The sequence below is a fragment of the Vipera berus genome (genome assembly GCF_964194415.1).
Source record: "Vipera berus genome assembly, chromosome: 1".
Taxonomy (NCBI): domain Eukaryota; kingdom Metazoa; phylum Chordata; class Lepidosauria; order Squamata; family Viperidae; genus Vipera; species Vipera berus.
The window spans coordinates 91,358,167-91,381,487 of record NC_138202.1 but is presented as its reverse complement, the minus strand read 5'-3'; the positions used below and the strand labels follow the sequence as shown (position 1 = coordinate 91,381,487).

The following is a 23,321-nucleotide window of genomic DNA, read 5'->3' as shown; positions in this document are numbered from 1 at the left end:
CCATTGTAACTTCATATGAAATAAGTCGCTAAACAAAATATTGTAAGTCAAGCATTACCTGTAGAGAGACCCCCTCCTACCATTAGAATGAAAGATGACAATAAATACCTCTACATAACTGGGACATATTCAAGTAAGTCAGAATACTTACATGACCAAAGTTCCTATTGATGAGAAAAGGTTCAGTGCCATTGGTCCATCACACTAACTCCATATGTTCAGGCACATTATCGGTAGAAAACCATAGTTTAATTAGGAGTTATTTGAATATATTTGTATGGGAGGGAAGTAATGATGCCTGAACTCTCCTACAAAAGTATGTCTGTGACACAGGACAACAATCAGAAGTGTATAACAGTGGGAATAAAGCTTTCTGAAATAATCTGATGGCTAAGATAACTTTTGCTGGACTCTATATGTGCACAAAGTACTTGGGTAAATAAATTGAGTTTGGAAATAGAAAACAACTCTAAAAGTGCCTATACATCATGGCTGAAGCATACTGCTTAGCATAAAATTATCAATTGCATATTGACACAGCAATCACAATTATCCTAGTTTGGAAACCATGTCCAGCTATAGTCACGATACACGAATGGCATTTTATTGTTCTGACTGTATATTAAAACACCATTTAAAGTGACTGCCAGCTTATGGGGTAATAAAAAAAAATCAAAATAATGGAGAATATTTGTAGCTCATGGTTGAAATGAGGGGTCATTATTACTCTCTGAGCTTGATAGTTTTCTTGCATATGTTTCATTACCCAAACCAGGTAACATCATTAGTGCACTGATGATATTGCCTAGTTTGGGTGATGAAATGTGTGCAAGAAAACAACCAAGCTCAGCGGACAAAACTCTGTGGACAGTAATACAACAGAATTGTGTCAGGGGCAACATGTGCCATTTTAATGGCAACCATTAACAGCTAACCTTTTTCTGGATAATACTTTTTTTCTTCCAATAAGCACAAGGAATAGGATCTGAATTTATAGCTATGACCTTTTCTGGACTCAGAATTTAAGCAGGGGAATTCCTCGAAATTACATGAATGGAAATTTCCTAGCTGAGACTTTCAGGGCAAAAGGGCAAAAGCCTAGATTTGGAAGTAAACAAGATAAATAAACAAAGAATTTGGAAGAAAGCACTAGTGTGGAAACAAACAACATGGCTGTTTGGTAATATGAGGTCACCAGGAGATGCGTCTAACTGAGAAGAAACTTTATTGAATCGATAAATGGAATAGTATAGAAGCAATTATTTACTGTTGCAGTACATTTCTATAATGTACTATATATATAGTAAATGAGATATATGTAGCAGACAATAAATACCCCAAATCTTATTTAAACAAACAAAACTTAGTGAAAATAAAGTTAGTTTTAGTACTGCCTTTAAAATTTCTGCTGTTTTAATAAAGTTTCAGTTTTATTTTGGTAGAATTTTGAGCCAAATTTTCATTAAAAAACAAACAAAACAAAGCTGGATACCTTGGGGTTTGTCACTTGAAATGGAGCTTTTGAACCATTTGTAAAAGAAGATGTTTGTCTGTCCATTGTTCTTGAAGGTATTATATTGGCAGGAGGAGACTGAGTGTGTAAAACCGATGAGAGGCATAGTTGTACAGTCTCCTTCAGAGCTTTCAGCTGTGATTCCTGGGAGGAAATATCATGTGATTATAAGGAATAATTTATTCAGGCTTTAAAAGAAATCCTAATTTCAACCAAACCAATTTCACCAAATAAATGACCAGATACAATGCATTTAAGGAAAATTGAGACCGAGAATAATAGATAAAAATATGTTGTTCCTCACCTCAGCTGCCCAGAAACCACTCCTTGGGAAGGGAAGGGCATAGTATGATAACTGTTGCAAACAACATTGGATTAGCTAGACGTGGTCAGACAAATTGGTGGGAGTAACTCACCACCTTGAACCATAATATGGTTAGTTTGCTTTTGGCTTAGCATGTGATTTAAAAACCCACAATTTATAATTTAGTGTTCACTATGAATCAGCTCATGGTATCTTTTTCAATACTGCATAGATGAAAGAAATAATGGCTTAATGGGATGTTTGGACTCGACATGGCAGCTTTCACTTTTCAAAAGAAACATTCATTACATGTAAAATCAAAATTATGGTCATGTTTTTACAATAATAAGATTTTTAGTTCTAAATTAGGCTGCCCAAAAGCTGCTTATTAATAGAGCTAAAAGATATACTGAGAAGACTACTTACTTTGTCAAGAGCTGCTTTTTCTAATTCTTCCCTTGCAATTGCTAGTTTTTGTTCCAAGTCTGTAAGCTGCTGTGCCTGTGGGAAATTAAAAACAAATTAGCTAATATAAATTATGAACCAATTTTTCACACACTAAGCTCATCTAAAATATCTGGAAGAAGAATAAGGTAACTAAAATAGATCAAACATTGGGGAAAAATCTTGACAATGTAAATAGTTTCTTTAGGGAATATTGAGGAGTGTGGAGGAAAGATGTAAAAAGGAAGATTTTAAAATCTCGTTCTGATGACTATTTTATTATCAATTTTGAGGGACCAGAAAATATTCCATCTTGTGTTTAAATATTTAGAAATTTCATTGAAACACATATGTGATAATGCTTTCATAGCCCTGGATCAATGGAAAGTATTTTATTCATGTAAAAAAACTACAATTCAATTACATGTGAGAAGACAACTTTTCTCCATTCTTTTTCTTAAACAAAAGAACTGAAAGATCCTAAGTTTTTGCTTAACTTTTTCTGTATGCTGCATCATGAGTCTCCCTATTTTATTCTTAGCCATATATTAGAATCTTGCACGGAGAAAACCAATTAGGAGTCATAATTTGAAAAAGGAAAAATAAAGAATTCCTGTGGCTTTTCTTTCTCTGATACCTCTTCTCATTTTGTAACAGGTATGTTAATTATTTCACAACTTTTTCTTCACCCCATACATTTTGGTCTTTGCTACCAGATAGTGATTTCATTTTGTATAATCAGCTGCTTTGCATGCCTTGCAACATTTCTGGTTGTCCTGTGAGTATGAAACAACTGCTATTTCAGTTGGCCAGTCATTTTATAGAAGATTTATGGCAACACACCATGTTTTCAAATGGGTTGTGGAAAATCTGCCCTTTGGGGCAAAACTGACAGGAGAACATTCTGTTCCCTGATATCAAGGCAACATTACTAAGTATGGAATGAAATTGCACATGATTGAGCATGCAAAAAAAAATCCAGATATAAGAGAGGACCCTATATAATTAGCAACTTCTGAATTAGTGAATCAAATGCATCATTGACAATAACACCAATATAGCCATTCCTTATAATAAATAGAGCAATGTTCCTTGTTTGAGCTTAGTGTCATTAGGACTAGAAACCTATGCTTTGAAATTGGTTAACTATTACTCCAGCAACAAGAACACTTAGATCATCTACAATCCATCCATTTTTAACTACCGTATATGAAAGAGAATCTGGGTACTACTGCTATTTTTTTAAATAAATATCACTACCACAGTGATCGGTAGATAACTGCCTTTATTCCCAAATTTAAATAATTTTATGGTTATGTCTAATCTTTATGTAAAAGGAGTGGGAAAATGATAGTGGACCAGATGGTTATGTTGGCTATAAGAAATTTTTATACAGCACTGGACATTTTTAGCATATGAATTGCTTTGCAAGGTTTTATCTCACAAGACATAAAGGACATTGCATTTAGGGCTCTTCGCTAAACATTGCCAAACAAGCAATTACTAGAGTTCATTGCTAATTTTTCCCAAAGTTGCCACCATCCAGATGTCTGACTTTCATATTTCCTTTATAAAATTATAGCAAGAGACAGTTTCATCCTTTACATTTTAATGTGCTATTATGATAAGCCAGTGGATGGAATAAAAAAAACTGGAATGCCTTACCTTCTACCACAATTAACAAAACATTCAAAGCAAAATAAATATAAAACTAATTTGGAATCCTTCTACAGATATGGAAAGTAAATTAAGACAGTTAAGGGAAAAGTTAAATTCTTGGGTAATAGTGCAAAACTATTAAGGGATGCTTCATTTAATGAAAATTTGTGCACAGCACCTCTTGATAGCTGCTTGATAAAGCAATATGATTCCCTGGCCAGTTTTTAAAATAAAGTGAAGTTAACACTTTTCTTTGCCTTATATTACTCTGAGCCTCTCATCCAGTTTTCTAGCAACTAGGAGAACTGGACAAGAAGCTTCAGATGTAACATACTTTGTTGAGGAGAATTGTGTCTCATCATTGAGTGAACTAGAGGAACTGCACTGCATCTGTGGCCTCCAGGGTCCTTGTTGGGGCAAAATTCAACTGCTTGGTACAGGCCTAAGGACCTAGGACCCAAAGAATTAACCATAGTCCAGGCGTACATTATAGCTGCTCTCAAACCATGCAAATCTGGACTAACTTGACTAAAATGTAACTTTACGTAATTTTTTTATAGCTCAGTTGGCAGATTTCAGAAATGAAAATCAGAATGAAGAGTCAAGTAAAATCTGAGATGTTGCTTTTGTTTGCTGCAGAATAGTTGGAAAAAATGAAACATGAATAATTTCTGAATTTCTACATACATATACTAGAACACTAATTAACTATTTGAATTTGTTCACATAAGAATTGAGATAAGAATTTAAAACATTCCTGGTGAGCAGTTTTATATAATTTTAGGATTGCATTTGTGGCAAGTGTCCAGATGTACAATTTTACATAAACCAGAATGTTCTAGATAAAGTACAGAAGTGTCCAACTTTAGCTTCAGTTCCAATAGGAAAGGTAAATTGAAAAAAAAAGAGGATGATAGTTCAGCTATGATGTTGATGATGAGTCTATTCATGCATATAGGTATATACTTTAACATTTTTTTGTATTTGCTAAACTGGGGGAGATCATTTTTATCAGATTTAGAGACGACATAAAATTGGATCTGTAGCTAGCAACCTAGAAGGTTGAAATAAAATTCAAAGCATTCCTAATAGATTAGAAAAATGAGCTGAACATAAAAGTATCAAAGTTGACAGAGAAAAAAAAACTCTGCATATATCTCATGCATATATTTTGAATGGGGGATACCTAGGTTTGTAACAGTATCAGTGAAAAAAAAAAGATCTCAGAATAAGTGTATTACAGGGGTGACTAAGTGTAATGTAGCTGGAAAAAAACATGGGAGTAAAAATTACATTTTATGATATTGTAGTCAGCCCTCACCACCAACATTGTTTGAATGTCTAGTTTTCACACCATCAGATAATAAACAGGTTCACAGAAGGACAATAAAGAATATCAAGACTAATTGAATAAAGTTTGGATGCAATAGAACTCTTTATCTAAAATGCTATAGTGCAGATGAAATTCAAAAACTGTTCTTTGTCATTCTAGAATGCAAGACACGAACAAATGCCTTTAAATTACAAAAGGGCATATTCTGATTAAGTAATAGAAATAGCTTGATAGCAGTAAGAATAGTTTAATGGTGGAATCAGTTTTCCCAAAAGATGGTGGGATCTCTTCACTGGATATATTTAAACGGTGGCTAGATGTTCTTCTTTCAGAAATGTTTTCCTTTGGATTCCTGACCAAGTGGTTTCACCCAATGGCTTAAATAGTTTGACTACCAAAGGTTAAACTATTTTCTAAAGCACCAAAAGGAAAGACAAGAAACAATGGATGTGAACTAACCTAGGAGAGAAGCAACCTAGACTAAGGAGAAAATTCCTAATGGTTAGAACAATTAACCAATGGGATAGCTTCACTTTCAGAGGTTTTGGGTGCTTAATCACTGGAGGCTTTCAAAAAGAGACTGGACAATTATTTGTCTGAAATGGTATAGGTTCTCCTGCTTGAGCATGGGGTTGAACTAGACCACTTCCAAGGTACTTTCAACTCTATTATTCTGTGTTCTAAATGATTGCTTTCAATTGTATGAACTATGCAATATTGGTCATTTAGGCAATCAGCAGGATTGCAGGGATTTTATTGTTACATGTTTGAATTTTTAACTGCTGATAAGTTTGCTCCATTTAGTGCTATGAATTGGTGCACCATATATGGATTGCACTGGCTTTGCAATTTAGTCACACATATTTAGAGAATATCATACTAGGGAAGTTTGAACAGAGTTCAGTAAAATAAGGTGAATTTCATAATTCTCTTGCTTTCAAAACATCCAAAGCTTTCATTACATTTTTCTTTTCTTAAACATCTGTCATACTTATAAAATCATTTTATAATTTCCTAGGCAGTTTGGTTTACTCTGCCATGTAATTTTATAATTACATAATCCAAGGCTTCCTCTAATTTAAGCCAGTTATACATACAAGCAAAAGTTGTTTTAAATAAACGTTGTATATGTGTGTGATTACTTCTGATTGCCCTTTGCCTTCTTTCTAAGCCAGAAATAATAAACCTAACATAATTTAAACTGTTTTACTCCTTTGTAAATAGCAGATCAATTTTGGTGTGGAGGTAAACATTGTTCTATTTATAATTTAATCTTACTTCATAGTTAGTAATTAACCTAGTGCTGTGCACATTTATACATTTTAATCCACAATTTAATTTAAGTGATTGAGGCTAGTGTCTGAATATCTTGCACAAATCCCATTTGTTCACAGACCATTGAATCAAAAGGGTGGTAATATCAATCTTGCTACCACTTTACTTTTATAACCACTTTACTTGCATTCTTGTAGTGAAAAGCTATTTGGTTGAACAGATTGGTCATTTAGATATAGACCATGTTTAAAACATCAACCTTTTAAAATAAATAAATAAAAAAAATCACTAGATTATGGCAACCTTTATTCCTGAATTCTCTTTCAAGGCTGTTGAGTTGTAAGGGGAAAAATACAAATTACTGATTTTATACATTATGGTGCTTAGGTCAATGAAGCATGTACTAGTCAATATATAAAGATGAGTCTGGCTTGGATTAATCATAAATTCCCTTTTGAATAGGTAAATTTGAGTCAATTGCTTATTTATTTATTTATTTATTTATTTATTTATTTATTTATTTATTTATTTATTTATTTATTTATTTGGTTTATATACCGCCCTACTCCTGAAGAACTCAGGGCAGTTTACAAGGCAAAATTTAAAAACAATACAATATAAAATTAAAATTAAATTAAATTAAGTCTAGCCCCCAAAAATTAAAATCACAATTTAAAAACATTAAAACTCCTCAGTCCAGACCAGATAGCTCAAAGAGCCAGGTTTTTAGGTCCCAGCGAAATGAACGCAGGTCGGGGGCAGTCTGGAGTTCCGTTGGCAGTTGATTCCATAGGGCAGGCGTGCCCACAGAGAACGCCCTCCCCCTGGGGATCGCCCGTCAGCAATCCTTGACCAGCGGTACCCTGAGGAGGCCCTCCCTGTGGGAGCGCACAGGACAATGGGAAATTGACGCTGGCAGCAGGTGCTCCCTCAGATAATCCGGGTCCATGCCATTTAGGGCTTTATAGGTCATCACCAGCACCTTGAATCTCACCTGGAGGGCAACTGGAAGCCAATGCAGCTCACGGAGAAGAGATGTTACATGGGAATATCGGGAGACTCCCATCACAACTCACGTGGCTGCATTCTACACCAGCTGAAGCCTCCGGGTGGTCCTCAAGGGCAGCCCCATGTAGAGAGCATTGCAGTAGTCTAGCTGGGAGGTCACAAGCGCATGGGTGACTGTGCGTAGTGCAACTCGGTCCACATAGGGCTGTAATTGGCGCACCAGGCAAACCTGGGCAAAAGCCCCCCTGGCCACGGTTCCTATATGATCTTCCAAACTGAGCCGTGAATACAGGAGGATGCCCAAGTTGCGGGCCCCATCAACAGGGGGTAACACCTCACCCCCCATAGTTAACGATGGAAAGGATTGGTTAGTCTGAGATGCCGGTATGCACAGCCACTCAGTCTTGGCAGGATTGAGACGAAGCCTGTTTCTCCCCATCCAAACCCGGACTGCCTCCAGGCAACATGACATCACGTCGAGGGTATCACTGGATTGGTTTGGGGTGGAAAGAAAAAGCTGGGTATCATCAGCATACTGATGATACCCCACCCCGAAACCACGAATGAGCTCACCCAGCGGCTTCATATAGATGTTGAACAAGAGGGGAGAGAGGACCGACCCCTGAGGAACTCCACAAATGAGAGGCCTCGGGGCGGACCTCTGCCCTCCCGTCAACACCGACTGTGAGCGGCCCAGGAGGTAGGAGGAGAACCACTGTAAAACAGTGCCCCCCACTCCCAACCCCCTGAGACGCCGCAGTAGGATACCATGGTCGATGGTATCAAAAGCTGCTGAAAGGTATAATAGGATTAGGACAGAAGAACAACCCCTGTCCCGAGCCCGCCAGAGATCATTCACCAGCACAACCAATGCCGTCTCCATGCTGTACCCAGGCCTGAAACCCGATTGGTATGGGTCCAGATAATCAGTTTCCTCCAGGAACAGAGGGAGCTGAAGTGCCACCATGCTCTCAACCACCTTCGCAAGAAAGAGAAGGTTGGAGACCGGACGATAGTTGTTCAAAATAGCCAGGTCCAGGGCAGGCTTCTTGAGGAGGGGCCTCACCACTGCCTCCTTCAAGGCGGCAGGAAAGATACCCTCCCTCAAAGAAGCAGTTATTACTGCCTGGAACCAGCCTTGTGTCTGCTCCCGGGCTGCATATACCAGCCAGGAGGGGCACGGGTCCAATAAACACATGGCGGAACTCAGTCTCCTCATGATCCTGTCCACCTCATCTGGGGTCACAGGATTGAATTCACTCCAGGTAACATTCTCTAGACCGCTTGATTCCTCCCCGTCAGTCTCTGCCCAGTCAGAATCCAAACCGGCTCAAATCTGCGCGATTTTGTCCATCAGATGATATCTAAACTCCTCGGCCTGCCCCTGCAAGGGCTCCTCCCTCACCTCCTGATTAAGGAGGGAGCGAGTCACCCTAAACAGGGCATGCCGGGCGATTATCTGCAGACGCAATGAGGGCAGCGAAGTAATTACACTTCGCTGTCCTCATTGCCACGAGATAAGACCTTGTAAAGGTTCTTAACCGCAATTGGTCAGACTCAGACTGGCTGGATCTCCAACAGCTCTCTAGACCTCGTCTCTGACACTTCATCTCCCGGAGCTCCACAGAAAACCATGGATCCCACCGGGATCTGTGCCGGGTCAGGGGTCGCAAGGGTACAACACGGTCGAGCACCTCGGTGGCAGCCCTTTCCCAGGCATCCACCAAGACATCGGCTGGGCTGTGAGTGAGGGGGATAGGTATAGACCTAAGTGCTGTCTGGAACCATTCCGGATCCATTAGGCACCTGGGGCGGAACCACCTGGTCGGTTCTGCAGCCCAGCAGCGGGGGATGGCATAGCAGAAGACCAACTGCAGGAGGTGATGATCGGACCATGACAGGGGGACAATAGTTGGCGAGCCCCCTCCCAGATCATCAAACCACTGCCCAGTTAAGAAAAATAGGTCGAGAGTGTGTCCTCCCCCATGAGTCGGACCCTGAATTACTTGGGTCAGGTCCATGGCTGTCATGGAGGCCATGAACTCCTGGGCCAACTCAGACGACCCTCCCAGAGAAGGCAGGTTAAAGTCGCCCAGAACTATAAGTCTGGGAAACTCAACCGTCAACCCTGAGAGGGCATTGAGAAGCTCGGGTAGGGCCGTTGCTACACAGCTGGGCACCAGGTATGTTAGCAACAAGCCCAACTGAGCCCCAGGGCCACACCTCAGGAGGAGGGATTCACTCCCGCCTATCTGTACAATAGTGGTCTCCCGCGGACATAAGGTCTCCCGTATAACTACCGCCACCCCACCGCCCCTGCCCTGAGCCCGCGGCCGATGTAACACACAGAAAATTTAGTTTAATCCATCTCAGAAATTTGTTTTAAATTAAGAGAAAGTGAGCAATCTTATGCTATTCTGAGTCCTTGAGTTGCAACAGAAATCTAAAAAGGATCTGGCATTATATTGGTTTTAAAACAAAATTAGTTGTTTTAAATTCCTTTGAAAACCCCATTAAAGGCTTTGAAGTTCTTTAGTCAAAAACCTTATGGGATACAGCTGGAAGAGAGCCAAATGTACATTTATAAGCAGTGGTGGTAAAGCTTTCAAATTCTCTTCAGAGGCTGAAAGGAACCAGGATAGAAGTGATCTAAATAATTAAAATACTAATAGTTCACTAGGATACATCTCTCTTAAAATAACTGAGACTGAAGAATATGGAGAACTCCAAGGAATTGTAGTTCAATGACTAAAATGTTTTCTAAATCAATCTTTAACTTTATTTGGTAAATTTTCAGGAATACTCTGCACTGAACTGAGTAAACTGCCTGTATGAGATTTGTTTCAGGACTGAGAACAGAATTAATAACTTAAAAAATTAAATATTTATAGCTTGCCTTTGGCGGCCAGAGAGAAAGGTTGCTTACATCGTGGGAAGAGAAGTTGCTATTAAACTAAGTTATCCTAAACTAAGACAAAATGGTAAGAGAAAAGGGAAAGAGGGAAAGATAACTCAGAAAAATAAAAAAAAGACTGAAGAAGAGAAAAAATGAAGAGTGATCTGCAGAGCAGAGAGGAGAATTAGCTGTGGGGCAGAGAGGAAAGATGACTGAAGGCAGCGCAATGACTGGCAGAGAGGAGAAACAGGAGAGCTAGTGAGATAGTGGAGAAGGGAGGAAAGCCAGCCAGGGAGAGAAGATGAGAGCTTATTGTGAACCATCCAGGCAGCCCTGTTTGCTGAAAGAAGCAGATCACCAGCATGACAGACCAGCAAATGGGAGCCACATGGCTGCGGATCTGTTGGTGGGGATGGTGGAATGCTGCAGCACAGTAGACCAGGGCCTACAGACAGCAGCAGAGCAAGTGCTATGGATGGCAGTAGACCAAGGCCTACAGACAGCACCAGAGCAAGTGCTACAGGCAGTGGTAGAACAGGACCTATAGATGGCAGCAGACCAAATGTGATGGATAGTGGTAGACCAGGGCTGGCAGATGGTAAAAAAAGAAGAGATTTTCAAACAACAAACTCATGGAACAGGTGACTGATACTATGGTGGTATGCAATACATGTTCTATGTATGTGCTTATTGCCAAAGAACACCCAGACTATACATGCATTAGATGTAAACTTTGTAAACTACTGGAGGAAAAAGTAAGGAACTTAGAGGCAACTCTAGCCAAACTGGGTGAGATCATTCGTGGTTTTGGAGTTGGGTATCACCAATATGCTGATGATACCCAGCTTTTTATTTCGACCCCAAACCACCCCAGTGATGCCCTCGACATGATGTCCCATTGCCTGGAGGCGGTCCGGGTCTGGATGGGGAGGAACAGGCTTCGACTCAACCCTGACAAGACTGAGTGGCTGTTCGTGCCGGCATCCCGGGAAATTGCGATTATTCCATCATTGGCCATGGGGGGTGAGCTATTACCCCCCGTAGATAGGGCCCGCAACTTGGGGGTCCTTCTAGACTCACAGCTCTCTTTGGAAGAGCATATTGGAGCTGTGACTAGGGGGGCCTTTGCCCAGGTTCGCCTGGTGCGCCAGTTGCGGCCCTATCTAGACCGGGATGCCTTGCGCACAGTCACTCATGCGCTCGTGACCTCTCGTCTAGACTACTGTAATGCTCTCTACATGGGGCTGCCCTTGAGGTCCACCCGGAGACTCCAGCTGGTGCAGAATGCAGCCGCGCGAGTCGTCTTGGGAGTTTCCCGATACTCCCATGTTTGCTCCGCGAGCTGCATTGGCTACCGGTTGCTCTCCGGGTGAGGTTCAAGGTGTTAGTTATGACTTACAAAGCCCTTCATGGCATGGGTCCGGATTACCTACGGCAACACCTGCGACCGGCGTCAACTTCCCTCCGTCCAGTGCGCTCCCACAGAGAGGGCCTCCTCAGGGTGCTGCCGATCAAAGAATGCCGATTGGTGACCCCCAGGGGGAGAACGTTCTCTGTGGGCGCGCCAGACCTCTGGAACCGCTTACCGGTTGAGCTCCGGACGGCCCCCGACCTTCGCTCCTTCCGGCGCGATCTTAAAACATTCTTTTTCGAACAAGCTGGCCTGGTCTGACGGGATGGGGTTGGGTTTTTTAAAATTAGTTTTTAACTTAATATGTATTGATTTTATGGGCATGATGTTTAATGTTTTTTTAATTTTTGTACTTGATTTTTATTGTGTATTGCCCTGTTCACCGCCCTGAGTCCTTCGGGAGAAGGGCGGTATAGAAATCAAATTATTAAATTAATTAAAATTATTAAACCCCAACATAGAAAAGAAAGCTCTACCCAAACTGAACCAATTAATGAACAAATAACTCCCAGAGGATTTGACCCTACCGATAAACCCTTGGAGGAAGACAAACGGAGGTATGTCACACATAGAAGGAAACACAATACTCAAAGAAAGAAGCAGCATACAACTAACAAATCCCTTCTGCCCAATCCAACCCAACCAGAAGCAGCCCCATTAAAACTGAGCAATCAATTTCTCCCCTTGGATGGAAACATGCAGACCCACAACCTCCCCCTGAAAGAAAACATGCAGACACCTAGCAAAGAAACAACTTCAAATATCCCTAAAAATGTCACATCAACAAACACACCAGTGATAAACAGAAAAGCACCCCAGACTGCAGCCCCCCGAAAAGGAAGGCGAGTGCTGATAATAGGAGATTCTATTCTCAAAGGAACAGAATCATCCATCTGCCGACTGGATATACAATCCAGGAAGGTACATTGTCTCCCTGGAGCAAAAATCAAAGATGTGGCTGAGAACCTAACCAAAATAATTAGGCCTACTGATTACTACCCTTTCCTCCTCCTTCACATTTGGGCAGAGGTACAAAAACTATCCATATGGTGTTGTAACAACAACTTGCACCCGAACATCGGCAAGGTGAAAGAAATGGTGCTAGACTTCTGGAGGAAAAAGGAGGAACCTGCCCTACTTTACATCGGGGAGGACTGTGTGGAGAGAGTTTCCTCCTTTAAATTTCTGGGAGTCTATCTCTGCGAAGATCTTACCTGGAAAGTTAATACAACCCAGGTGGCCAGAAAGGCCCGACGGAGACTTCACTTTCTCAGGGTCTTGCGGAAGAATAGGGTAGAACAATGGCTAATGACCCTCTTTTACCGGTCTACTATAGAGAGTGTCCTCTCGTACTGTATTGTGGTTTGGTATGGTGGTCTGAAAGCCGTGGATAGGAAAGCATTACAGAGGGTGGTGAGCACAGCACAAGACATTGTGGGCTGTCCCCTGACACCACTGGATGACATCACCAGGGCTCACTGCCTTGGAAGAGTGAGGAAAATTCTCAGGGATGACTCACACCCTGGACGGTATCTCTTTACTCTCCTACCATCGGGTAGGAGATATAGGAGTATAGCCAGCCGTACCAACAGGCTGAAGAACAGCTTTTATCCATGGGCTGTTAGGCTTTTGAATGGGATATAATTTTATAAACTTTATGTATGATTGACTTGCGAGGCCGATGTGTTGTGCAATTAGCTCACATGGTGTAATAAGAGGGAGGGTTTGTATACATTGACATTGGCTGAGCCTCCCTTCGTGCCCCCACCCCCAACTTACAGTGACACAAAAGGTTGTACTTAGACAATAAAGGTTCATTAATTTCCCTGGATGAATGACACAACAAAGAACCTGAGTACAATAGTGAGAGATTACAAACATCTAGGCAATAAAGTTAAGAAGCTAGAAACACAAGTAGTATTCTCATCCATGCTCCCAATGAAAGGCCAATACTCATTGAGGGGAAAAAAGAATTCTAGAAATAAACCATTGGCTAAAGGGTTGCCAATGTTGCCAAGAAAACTTTGGTTTCCTGGATCATGGACTGCATTTCTTATGTGAAGGACTTCTGGCAAGGGATGGGCTGCACTTCATGAAGACAGGGAAAAATGTACTCGGAAAAAGACTGGCCCAACTCATTAGGATGGCTTTAAACTAAAATTGAGGGGGGAGGATGACCAAACTTTAGAATCTCTAGAACCCAAAACCAATAATAAATTCCAAGAAAACAAATCAAATAATGAGGTAGGCAGGGACAAGAAAAACAAACAAACAACAATAAGGAGATGCAGGAAACATGCCCAAGAACAGGCATAAAAGTCTTAAATCCTTAAATACAAATGCTCAAAGCTTCTGGAACAAACAGGGTGAACTAGAAGAACTAGTACAGGAGGGATGGTATGACATAGTTGGTATTACAGAAACCTGGTCAGATGAAACCCATGAATGGAATGGACTGATGGATGGATACAAATTGTTCAAAAGAAACAGATCTACAAAAAGAGGAGGGGGAGTTGCACTATATGTAAGAGAACACTACATATCTACAGAAGCGCACATGATCAAAGATAAAATCTCTCCAGAATGTATATGGGTATATGTATAAAAGAGAAAAAAAGTGACATTACCTGTATATTACAGGTCCTCAACCTATCATAAGAAAAAGATGAACTCTTTGCCAACCAGCTAACAAATGTATGTAAGAAGCATACCACAGTAGTAATGGGAGCCTTCAACTATCCAGATGGCAACTGGGAGACAAACTCTGCAGTGAGCAGGAGAACAAACAGATTCCTAACCAACCTAGCCAACAACTTCGCCATTTAAAAGGTGGAGGAGGGAACTAGATGTAAAGCCATACTGGATTTAATTCTAACTAATAGAGAAGTGATAGAGGGAGTTGAAGTTGCCGGAAACTTAGGCGAAAGAGACCACGTCATACTGGAGTTTAATATAACACAAACACTAGCAATAGAAAACAATCCAACCAGTGTCTTGAACTTCAAAAGAGCTGACTTTAATAAACTCAGAGAGAACCTAGAAAAGATCCCATAGATGAAAACCCTAAAGGGGAAAACAATCCAAGAAGCATGGGAAACTCTGAAAAATGTGATCATAAAAGCCGAGACCAGCACAATATCACTGAAAAAGAAAAACAAGAAATTCAAGAAGAAACCAGCATGGCTGCACAAAGATCTCTCTGACAAATTTATTTATTTTATTTATTTTATTAAACTTATATACCACCCTTCTCCCTTAGGACTCAGGGCGGTTCACAAGGTTTTTTAAAACAATGCAACAAGTTACAAGAATTAAAACAATTAAAATAATTACACTAACCTTGAAATAAAAACCCAATTACAATTAAAAATACAATTAAAACCCCAGTTAATACTCTCAGTCTAGGCCAGAGACTGAGATACAAGGAAAATACAAGGAATACAAGGAAAAATACAAGGAAAAATACAAAAAATGGAAAGAGGGGCACATAATTAAGGCTGATTATCAGCAGACAGCCAGAACATGCAAAGATGAAGTCAGGAAAGCAAAGGCTCAGAACGAACAAAGACTTGAAACAGAAATCATGAATAATAATAAAAAAAGTTTCTTCTTCCAACATATTAACAACAAGAAAAAAGTCAAGGAAACTGTAGGTCCACTAAAGAGAGAAGATAGCAAGGAAATAACAGGCAATAGGAAGAAGAAGAGCTGCTTAACTCTTACTTTGCATCAGTCTTTGCACAAAAAGAAACTATAGCCCAACATACCAAAAAAAAAACACTGTAAAAGACAAATTAGAAACAAAAATTAAAAGAAGCAAGAAAATGGTAAAATAACACCTATCTGACCTTGATGAATAAAAATCATCGGGACCTAACAGATTACATTCCAGAGTTCTGAAGAAACTGGTAGATGTTATCTCAGAACTATTGCATCACATCTTTCAAAAATCCTGGAGCACCTGGGAAGTACCTAAGGATTGGAAAAGGGCTGATGTGGTTCCCATCTTCAAGAAGGGGGGGGGGAACGGACCCAGGAAACTACAGACCAATCAATTTAACATCGATACCTGGGAAGATCTTAGAACAGATAATAAAAAAAACAGATCTGCAAACAACTAGAAGCAAACAAAGTTATAACTAGTAACCAGCATGGGTTTGTTAAAAACAGATCATGCCAAACCAATCTTATTTCATTCTTCGACAAAGTGACTAAACTAACAGACCAGCGAAATACTGTGGACATAGTATACTTAGACTTCAGTAAGGCATTTGATAAAGTAGACCACAACCTACTCCTTGGTAAGCTAAAAAAAGGTGGAATAGACAACATTACCATCAGATGGATCTGTAGTGGCTGGCAAAGTGTACTCAATGAGTAGTTCTCAATGGCACTATATCGACATGGAGAGAAGTAAGCAGTGGGGTACCACAAGGTTCTGTCTTAGGCCTAGTACTCTTCAATATCTTTATCAATGACTTGGATGAAGGAATTGAAGGGGAACTCATCAAATTTGCAGATGATCCCAAACTGGCAGGAGTAGCCAACACCCCAGAAGACAAACTCTTGACAAACTTGAACAATGGGCCCTATCCAGCAAAAAGGACTTTCAATGTGCAGAAAAGCAAAGTTTTACATTTAAGCAGGAAAAATAAAATGTACAATATAGATTGGGTGAGACCTGGCTCAAAAACAGTAACTGTGAGAGGGACCTTGGTGTCCTAGCGGACAATCACTTGACTATGAGTCAGCATTGTGCAGAAGCAAACAAAAGAAAAGCTAATACAATCCTGGGTTGTATAAACAGAGTCATAGAATCAAGAACACGTGAAGTATTAGTACCGCTTTATAAAACCCCAGTAAGACCAAACCTGGAAAATTGCAGCCAATTTTGGTCACAATATCACAAAATAAAATGTTGAGAGTCTGGAAAAAAATCATAGAAGAGCAACTAAGATGATCAAAGGCCTGGAGACTAAAACATACGAAGCACAGCTGCAGGAGTTGGGTTTGGCTAGTCTAAAGAAAAGAAGAAATAAGGGAGACATGATAACAGTATTCCAGTATCTGAGGAGCTGCCACAAAGAAGAGGGGGTCACATTATTCACCAAAGTACCAGAGGGCAGGACAAGAAACAACGGTTGGAAACTGACCAAAAAGAGAAGCAACCTGGACTTAAGGAGAAACTTCCTGACAGTGAGGACAATTAACCAGTGGAATAGGTTGCCCCCAGAAATCGTGGGCGCTCCATCACTGGAGATTTTTTAAAAAGAGGCTAGACAGTCACTTGTCTGAGATGGTATAGGTCTTCCTGCTTGACCAGGGAGCTGGACTAGAAGGTCTCCAAGGTCTTTTCCAGCTTTATTCTATTTCTAATTCTCTCCTCTCCTCTCCTCTCCTCTCCTCTCCTCTCCTTTCCTCTCCTCTCCTCTCCTCTCCTCTTCTCTCCTCTCCTCTCCTCTCCTCTCCTCTCCTCCCCTTCCCTTCCCTTCCTTTCCCTTTTTTCCTCTCTCCTCTCCTCTCCTCTCCTCTCCTCTCCTCTCCTCTCCTCTCCTCTCCTCTCCTCTCCTCTCCTCTCCTCTCCTCCCCTTCCCTTCCCTTCCTTTCCCTTTTTTCCTCTCTCCTCTCCTCTCCTCTCCTCTCCTCTCCTCTCCTCTCCTCTCCTCTCCTCTCCTCTCCTCTCCTCTCCTCTCCTCTCCTCTCCTCTCTTTCCCCCAAAAAGACAGGATGTGAAAATGGTAATATAGGCTACTCCCTTAAAGATGAATGTGGAAATCCCTTAGCAATAATTTAATTTAATTTAATTTATTAATGTTTCTATACCGCCCTTCTCCCGAAGGACTCAGGGCGGTGTACAGGGCAGGAATAAAACACAGAAATTTACAAAAGATAAAAGGTAATTAAATACATGCCCAATTAAAAAATACAGTTAATACATACTAAAAACCCCAATAAAAAATAGTAAAAACCCCACCAATCCCCCCTCAGGCCAGGCCGGCTTGCTCGAACAAGTATGTTTTCAGATCGCGGGGAAAGGAGCGAAGATCGGGCGCCGTCCGGAGCTCAACCGGTAACTGGTTCCATAGCTCCGGGGCGCCCACAGAGAAAGACCTCCCCCTGGGGAGATAATGAGTACTCCATTCAACATGAGGACTCCAAAAGTAAAAGTATCAGGTGTGGCTGTGTTGCTGCATGTACTTTCCTATGTTCATGTTTATTAATTAAGGCCAAGGAATATCAGTTTACAACTACAAATGTTATTTCATCATCCATTGATTGCAGGAAATTTTCATGTTCCGTCATTCCTTTTCTGTGCCCCTATTTTACTTTCCAAATTCTTTTACAAGGCAAGCCTTTCCGAATTTAAGATTTACAGTTTCTTCAGTAGGCCAATTTTCCTCCACATCAAGAAAATAAATGTGCATTCATGCGGAGGGAAGATCTAAAATACAACCAAAACCAAATCTGTTTGGTTTAAACAGATATAGGTTCTCCTGCTTGAGCCGGGGGCTGGACTAGAAGACCTCCAAGGTCTCTTCCAGCTCTATTCTATTCTATTCTATTCTATTCTATTCTATTCTATTCTATTCTATTCTATTCTATTCTATTCTATTCTATTCTATTCTATTCTATTCTAGTCTAGTCTAGTCTAGTCTAGTCTAGTCTAGTCTAGTCTAGTCTAGTCTATCCTATCCTATCCTATCCTAGTCTAGTCTAGTCTAGTCTATACAAGGCACTGGTTTTAGAAGGATCAAGAAGTTACAAAGCAATCCAGTTCTTTCAAAATGAGATGATTTATTTTAAATCAAAAATTACCAACCCCTCCAAAATCTTACAGTAAGGCAGACTGTTAGATTTTTTCCCCTCTCTCCCTCTTTCAGTTTCCCTTTTCTGCTCTTGTATTTTGTAAATCATGGGATTACCTATTTTTGAGTTCTGGAGATTTTTAGCATCTTAATTATTTCTGTTACTGTCTCTTAGGCCCCAGTCAGAGCAAATGCAAGTAAGGAGCAATTCTACAACTTTGCAGAGTGAATAACAACACTTGCTGTGACTTTGCAATAATAACAATAGCCATAATAACAAGCTGGACAGTTTCATCTTGCTGTGGATATTCATGGCACATTTCAGAATGTCTGTAGAGATGATGCTCACACTCAACTTGAATTTATCTATCTAACCTTGTAACACAGAACAGCTTGAGCTAGGTATTAAGGATCCCATTAACTTCCAATGTAAGTCAAGAAGCTTAAGGCCACCTTGCAGGCAAAAGATGGTTTCTAAATTGGATTTCTCAGTTCATTAAAGATGTAATAACTTCCTTAATACACATACCAGATTCAAAGAAACTACAAAACATTGAAGGAGGTGGGGGAGAGTACTTTTAACTTAGCAAAGATTTTGAAAGCTTTTATTTGTATATAAATATGAAGAGGTTTATCAACTAAAACTCTGTGGCTTCTTTAAATCCCAGCAACCTGAAAACTTAAATTGATATGAACCATCAATCCTGTTATTACACTAAATTATTATGGAAGCAACTGAAAACTTCTATGTAGTTCTGGTTTTGTCTCCTATTTTCCCCAACTCCTTTTGTTCTTATTTCCCTTTACTATGTATTTTAGGTAAAGGTAAAGGTAAAGGTTCCCCTGCACATGTGTGCTAATCGTTTCCAACTCTAGGGGCCTGTGCTCATCTCTGTTGCAAAGCCGAAGAGCCAGCGCTTGTCCGAGGACGTCTCCGTGGTCATGTGGCCGGCATGACTAGACGCCAAAGGTGCATGGAACACTGTTACCTTCGCACCGTAGTGGTCCCTATTTTTCTACTTGTATTTTTACATGCTGAGCAGAAGCTGAGACGAGTAACAGGTGCTCACTCTGTTACGCAGCACTCGGGATTCGACCCGCCAAACTACCGACCTTCTGATTGGCAAGCTCAGTGTCCTAACCCACTGAGCCACCACGTCTCCTATTTTAGGATAGGTATTTTATATAGGCCACTATAAAAATAATACATTGATGATTCAGTGTTGAGATAAAGTAGCAGCTTTCAAAATTTAATAGAATACCATTCCTTCCCCTTCATGGAACTTTAACCTGTGCTGGTAGAAGGGGCATCTTACCTGTATACAAAAAGGTAGTTCGTGATGAGCAAGTCATAGATAATTTATAAACAGAAGAACAGACTTAACATGACCCATTAGAGAAGGCAACCATTAAAGCATTCAGTCAAGGTTATTACTATTGCATACCTCATACAAAAAGACAAAACAATTGTCTAAAGTAAAAAAAAAAAATCCTAGATATTGAAAAATTACAGATTACTGATATAAATATTTTGTCTATAGCAACATTAAAAGCTTTACTCTTCAAAAACAATATATTTTTTATTACACTATAGGGGAAAATGTGAGAAACTGAATAAATGACTGGTTGATAAACAAGCTAAACAATATTGTACAATCTATTGGAAACAAATGTAACAAGATATAAAAAGACCCCAGACTCATTAATCAACAATTATTTGAATTTTAGTCTGAACAATATAATATTAATTCTTTATCAACAGACAATAACATTCTATTTTAGAATGTAATTTGGGTTTGTTACTGTACATTTATTAGAGGATCAGGTAACTAATCCCATGTCTTTTGTTTCAAGACATTGTCGCTACAATTAAATCTGTAAAATTAGGAAGGACTCCTAGTTCTGATAATTGGAGTCTGTATTTGTATGTGTGTGTGTCTCTGTGTGTGTGTTCCTTCCTATGTTTTTTTTCTTTGACCATTAAGTGACTGTGGGCTCCTCCCTCTTTTATCTGATCATTCCCTAGGATGTGTCTCTTTCCTTTATACCCAGTCCACACATTCCTTTACAATATATTGTATATTGATGTTTTATTGCATATTGTTCCACAGTGAAAGTTTTTCAGATAATACCTTAATTTTTAGTTTTAGTGAGGTAACTATACTCAGGGCTTTTTTTGTCATAGAATGCCCAGAACTGAGTTCCGGCACCTTTTTTGGATGGAACCTTGTAGGGTAGGCAAGGTGGGTTGTATGACATGTGTGAGTTCCGGCACCTTTTTATTTTTTTTACAAAAAAAGCACTGACTATACTTATAGATATTTCCAAGCTGAACAAGGATGAACTATCTGTTTCATTTTCTTGATAGGTGTGAATGTTAAGATTTTTATCAATTATGTTTGTTATAGATTATAGTATACAGGTAATCCTTGCTTGACTATAATAATTGGCACTGGAATTTCCATCGCTCAGTGATGCAGTTGTAAAATGCAATGTCACAGTAAAATGCTATGGCAGTTCTATCACTTCCAATTGCTGGTATTAAGTGAGTGCCATGCCATTATTAAGAGTGATAGCAATAGTATAGACTTATATCCCACCCCACAGTGCTTTACAGCAGTCTCTGGGCAGTTCACACTATCAGCATATTGCCCCCAACAATCTGGCTCCCCATTTTACTGACCTGGAAAGGAATGAAGGCTGAGTCAACCTTGAGCCCATCAGGATCGAATTCCTCGCTATGGACAGAATTTGCCTGGAATACTGCATTCTAACTGATGTGTCACCAGGGCTCTGTCATGTCATGTGGTCACCAATAGTGACCTCCTGTTGGCTTCTCCATTGACATTGTTTGTCAGAACCAACAGTTAAGGATGCAAATGCTAATCATGTGACCATAGGATGCTACTTGTCACAATTATTAGTCAGTCACCAAGTGCTCAGATCATGATTATGTGCAGCAACCACAACTATGAGAACTAATAGTAAGTCTCATTTGTTCAGCAGCATCATAACTTCAAATGATTGCTAAATGAGTGGAAGTTAATTGAGGACTACCATTATTCTTCCAATATTATCACATCCATCTTTCAATCAGTGGCTTAATCTAATCTATCATATAGTCAGGAAGTTCCTCCTAATGGCTAGTCTTAACCTATTTTCTCATAGCTTTAACTTACCAACTCTGGTTCTGCTGGATATTTACAGATATTTAATTATCAGGCTAGGTAACCTCATCATCGCATGAGAAAGTGAAGTTTTCTGATGTTTATACCTGTAGCAACTTGCCCTACCAGTCTTATTTGGAGTATAGTTTCTTCCTTGTAGGTTATTTGATTAGGGTATTTCCTTTTTTCTCTCTGACTGCTTATCTAGATGTTGTTTGTTGTGGAAGATGTGCTTTGGGCTGTTTAAGCTTGTTTTCCAGACCTATCACCCTTTTGGTAGCCCTTCTCTGATCTCACTTCAGTTTGTCAATGCCCTTTTTGAACTCTGGTACCCAGACACGGTATTCCAAGCGGAGCCTAATCAAGCAGTGGAGATATTGGAGCATTTACATCTAGATGTTGTGCTCTTGTTAATGTATCCTAAGATAGCAATTGCCCTTTTAGCAGACGCTACAGGCATTTGTAATTTTTATTCATTTGCAGTGGAAGATTTAAAATGATTCATCTATGTTAAATTATTTTGAAACCAATATTATTGAAAAATGGACTAGTTATAGTATATGGGATGGGTTGAGAGATTGTCTCTCTCCAGTGATATCTATCTGTCCATCAGGTCTCAGAAAAGAAGATTGTACTGGTTTAATTCACTAGACATGGAACACAGGAGGAAGTATTTTATTGTTATTTCACCCACATTATAAAACATCATTTTTTTTATCTTCAGTCCAGGCTGGCCCACAACCTTGATGGCCTTCCAGAAAGGCCAGAGGAGTGGCACGAAGCCCATATATTAGCTGTACTGTTTTTGAATTATTGAGCTTCCCCAGATATTACATTTTATGTCTTTGCTTGTTTCACTGAAGATATTACCTAGCCTGGTAACAAATATTCGGAAACAATCTCAGAGAATGAACCTCCACTATACCAACCTATAGATATTTGCCACTATCACAAACCTATGCTATCATAGAATGAAATCAAAAGGTATTTTCCATGGCTTCCTATTGTCCTCCTTAATTGTTAAATAGAAGGTTGTTTTGCATATACATTTTGACTAAAGACCACTAGGCTTCCAGGATCAGAGTTTGGATAGTCACTACTTTTAACACAAAGAAACAATAGTTATTGGATATCCTTCTTTGAAATAGATTTTTAAGAAATCTACTGGGGGGAAAAAAGGCTGTCGATTTAGAAGTGCAGAAGAAATTAAAGCTATTGGTTACAAGGTATAATCTCCAGGTTGTCTCTGATTCTAATATTTTGGATACTTTAACAATGTGGAAGGTATCATCCACATTTTGAATCCTGTTATTGTCGTTAAGTAGGATTCGATATTTAAAAAATGTAACAAGGTCTCAGTTAAATATAGGACATATTAAAGAGAAAAAAGAAAAAGAAAATGATGACCAGCCTAAAAAATTAGTGTGTCCTGGACCAGTTTTAAGTGTGCTTTAAAAATAACTTGCATTATAAATAGCCTTGCAGTGTTCCTTCAGTCAACATCT

At 39.7% G+C, this 23,321-nt stretch overlaps 1 protein-coding gene across 1 annotated transcript in view; it reads right to left on the bottom strand.

Moving 5' to 3' along the window:
* Nucleotides 1–23,321, bottom strand: part of LUZP2 (leucine zipper protein 2) — a gene marked incomplete at both ends in the record, with an annotated part of 417,062 nt that overhangs the window by 69,605 nt on the left and 324,136 nt on the right. Inside the window, 2 exons of the mRNA XM_081314356.1 lie at nt 1,493–1,657; nt 2,244–2,318. Coding sequence (XP_081170482.1) covers nt 1,493–1,657; nt 2,244–2,318 — 240 coding nt within the window. The remainder of the gene's footprint in view (nt 1–1,492; nt 1,658–2,243; nt 2,319–23,321) is intronic.